We start from the raw sequence: 2,816 nt of genomic DNA, 5'->3' as shown, positions 1-2,816 counted from the left end.
GAAAAGAAAAAAAAAAAAAAAAAAAAAGAAAGGGTTTGCTAAATGAACTAGTACAATAACGATTATCAAGAGAGTTTAACTATATAAGAAATTTAAAATTTTAAGTTTTTAAAACTATTTTATTAAGTGTGTATAAATATTATGATTATGATGGATTTTTTGTAATTTATATACTATTATGTTTTTCCTAGCTAATACTATAGAATATTAATTTATATTATTATATTTTATGTATTTTTGTATTCATGAAGTTCAATTTAATTAACGTATTCAACTTCCTACCAAAGAAGTAAAAGCAAAAAGCTATGTCTTGGTTTATTAAGAATTTTGTATAATATAAAATTTAAAGATACTTAGTAAAATAGTAATAGTGTTCTCTGAAAAAAATTTGTATTTCTGACTTACATTTTCTTTCTTACCACAGTAAATCAAGAGGAATTCATTGCTATTATGACTGGTGACATTTAAAGAATTACAAGGATAAACACTAAGAATGTTGCAGTTATCATCTTATATTCTATTTTTGTGCCTGAAGCCGTGTTTAAAAAAAAAACAACTTAGTTCTTTTTCCCAAAAGGACCAAAAATAAGCATCTTATGTATTCATATTTTACTACTGTTAAGTTTCTTTATATGAACAGTATTGTTAGTACTCTAATAGTTTAGCTTTGTATTTATAATATAGCTTTTATATATAAAGTTTAAAAAATTGAATCATGTGGTACACATTTTTTGAAGGTTTTTTATTTAGCATTAGTAGTCACTTTTGTTTTGGTGCACATGTTTTTCAGACTTTCCTTAATAAAATGTTTATTTTTTAGTATTTTAAAATTTGGTAAGTTTTCTGTTTATTTTGATTCCAAATGTCTGCTAACCCTCAAGAGTATCTTTCTTAAATCTTTTCTCTATACACGGTTGGTTTCAGAAACGAAAATTGAAATATAAATTGCAACAGAAGAGCACATTTTTCCATTACAAGTTTGACATTTGATGTTTCAGTACAAAATGATGACTCCGTATAGGCATAATTCCTTTTTCATGAGTAATGTCTTTCAGTTTGGAGGGAAAAAGTATTGTGCATATAGACTCATTTATCCTCATGTATTCAATATTATGTTCTGTAACACTTTTGGTGTCTTAAGTTATGACAGTTAAATCTGGATATTTCTTTCTTAAACTAATTAAATATAGTTTGAATCATCTAACTTCTTGACAAAGTGAAAGATTTAAATTTTGGAATTTTGATCTGTTAAGATAATTATCACTCAATTAAACGTCACAGTGATGAAAATAGGAAACTGTAAGCCACAGAAATCATTTAAGGCTCTGTTTTAGCTGTATAAAGGAATGTTCTGTGATTCACCAGGAAACAGTGGAGATAGATTTTCCAGGTATTGGTGGGTTCTTCTACCTTGTAGAAGTGTATGTTGGGGGAAACACGTGGTTAGGCGAGATAGATCATAGTAATAATTTGAGGCACTTTAAATATTGTGAGCCTCCTAGAATATTACAGAAAGAGTTATCCACTAGAAATTTAACAAAAAAATCAGTAGAGAATAATGTAACAGTGGTGATATTTCAAATAGTTATCTAGAAGGCAAGTTAATTGTTCACCATATTAAAATTCAGTTTTGAATATGAAATCAGTGTTCACAGTAATACCAATATCCAGGGCAACAAATAGACTGTGAAATTTAAAAAATTGTATCACATTTACTGATGAATTTGCCTTCTATATCTCAATCATAAAATATGTTGATTTCCAGGAAATTGAAGAATAAAGAAAATGAAGAATAAAACACAAACATGTATCTAGGCTTGCTAGTCTTCTACCACTTTATTGGAATAAATAACCTAAGGTACTTTTTTGTCACTTACAGAGATAACTTCTTTATTCTTAATATAAATGGTTACTCCTTTGGATGCCAGCATTTTGTTTCTTCTTACTGTGGGTTGAGGGAAGAGTGCTCACTTCAGTTCTTTATGTTTGTGAAAGCTTTCTCCTACAGAAAGTATGAATTATTTTCAAGTTTTTTCCAGTGTTAATAACCGTAGAGTCAGAGGCTTATAAAATTGGCTAGTAGAGGCGGCAATAAGAAGAAAGGAGTGAATTTGCTTTAAACAAGAAGGAAGTGGAGGTGGGTATTAGTCATTTACCATTATAGTTATATTTATTATACAATGGCATTTCATGATGTAAGAAAATAACTTTCTTGCTAAACTTACCTACTGCATCTGCTGTTCTGGTATCCTGGTAAGCTTTGATAGTTTGGGAATTGTCAGCTAAAATCTTGTATTATATATAAACCATCAAAGCCTACTTTAAGTTATGTGCCTCTTAACATCTCCTAGATTAGGGTCTGGCGGTAGGTAGTTGGGGTGGGGAGGAAATCAAAAACATATTTGTTATGCAGTTAATATGTGGTGTGCGTACTCCATTAGGCTCATTTAATCGTTCACTGCAGGAAATTCATACAGCACTTCTAATGGAAGACTTTCAAATTTAGTTGATGCGCCAGTGTTAATGGTCTTGCATTAGCAAACACCATGATGAGTTAGACGATCCAGTTGAGTTGCTAATTTCCTCAACTCCCTAAACCATTCTGTCTGATGCTAATCTCTGGATGTAAATTCTCTTGGGAATTGCTAGTGATGTGTTCTACACTAAAGATAATTTCTAATGTTCTGAAGACCAATGTGAAGAAGGCAAAAGAGTTTCAAAAAATCACTTAAAATATGAAGTTAAACAAATTACATAAGTAATATACAAAGGCAATATATAAAATAAAAGTGAAAATTCTTTTTCTTTTAACTGCC

At 29.6% G+C, this 2,816-nt stretch overlaps 1 protein-coding gene across 1 annotated transcript in view; it reads left to right on the top strand.

Annotated features, from left to right (window-relative positions):
- CETN3 (centrin 3) overlaps positions 1 to 830 on the top strand; it is a 16,526-nt gene extending 15,696 nt beyond the window's left edge. Inside the window, exon 5 of the mRNA XM_007467393.1 lies at positions 425 to 830. Coding sequence (XP_007467455.1) covers positions 425 to 468 — 44 coding nt within the window. The 3' untranslated portion in view covers positions 469 to 830. The remainder of the gene's footprint in view (positions 1 to 424) is intronic.
- The last annotated feature ends 1,986 nt before the right edge of the window (positions 831 to 2,816 follow it).

The sequence above is a fragment of the Lipotes vexillifer genome, unplaced genomic scaffold, assembly GCF_000442215.2.
Source record: "Lipotes vexillifer unplaced genomic scaffold, Lipotes_vexillifer_v1.1 scaffold1111, whole genome shotgun sequence".
NCBI classification, from domain to species: domain Eukaryota; kingdom Metazoa; phylum Chordata; class Mammalia; order Artiodactyla; family Lipotidae; genus Lipotes; species Lipotes vexillifer.
This window is presented reverse-complemented; position numbering and strand designations above follow the sequence as displayed.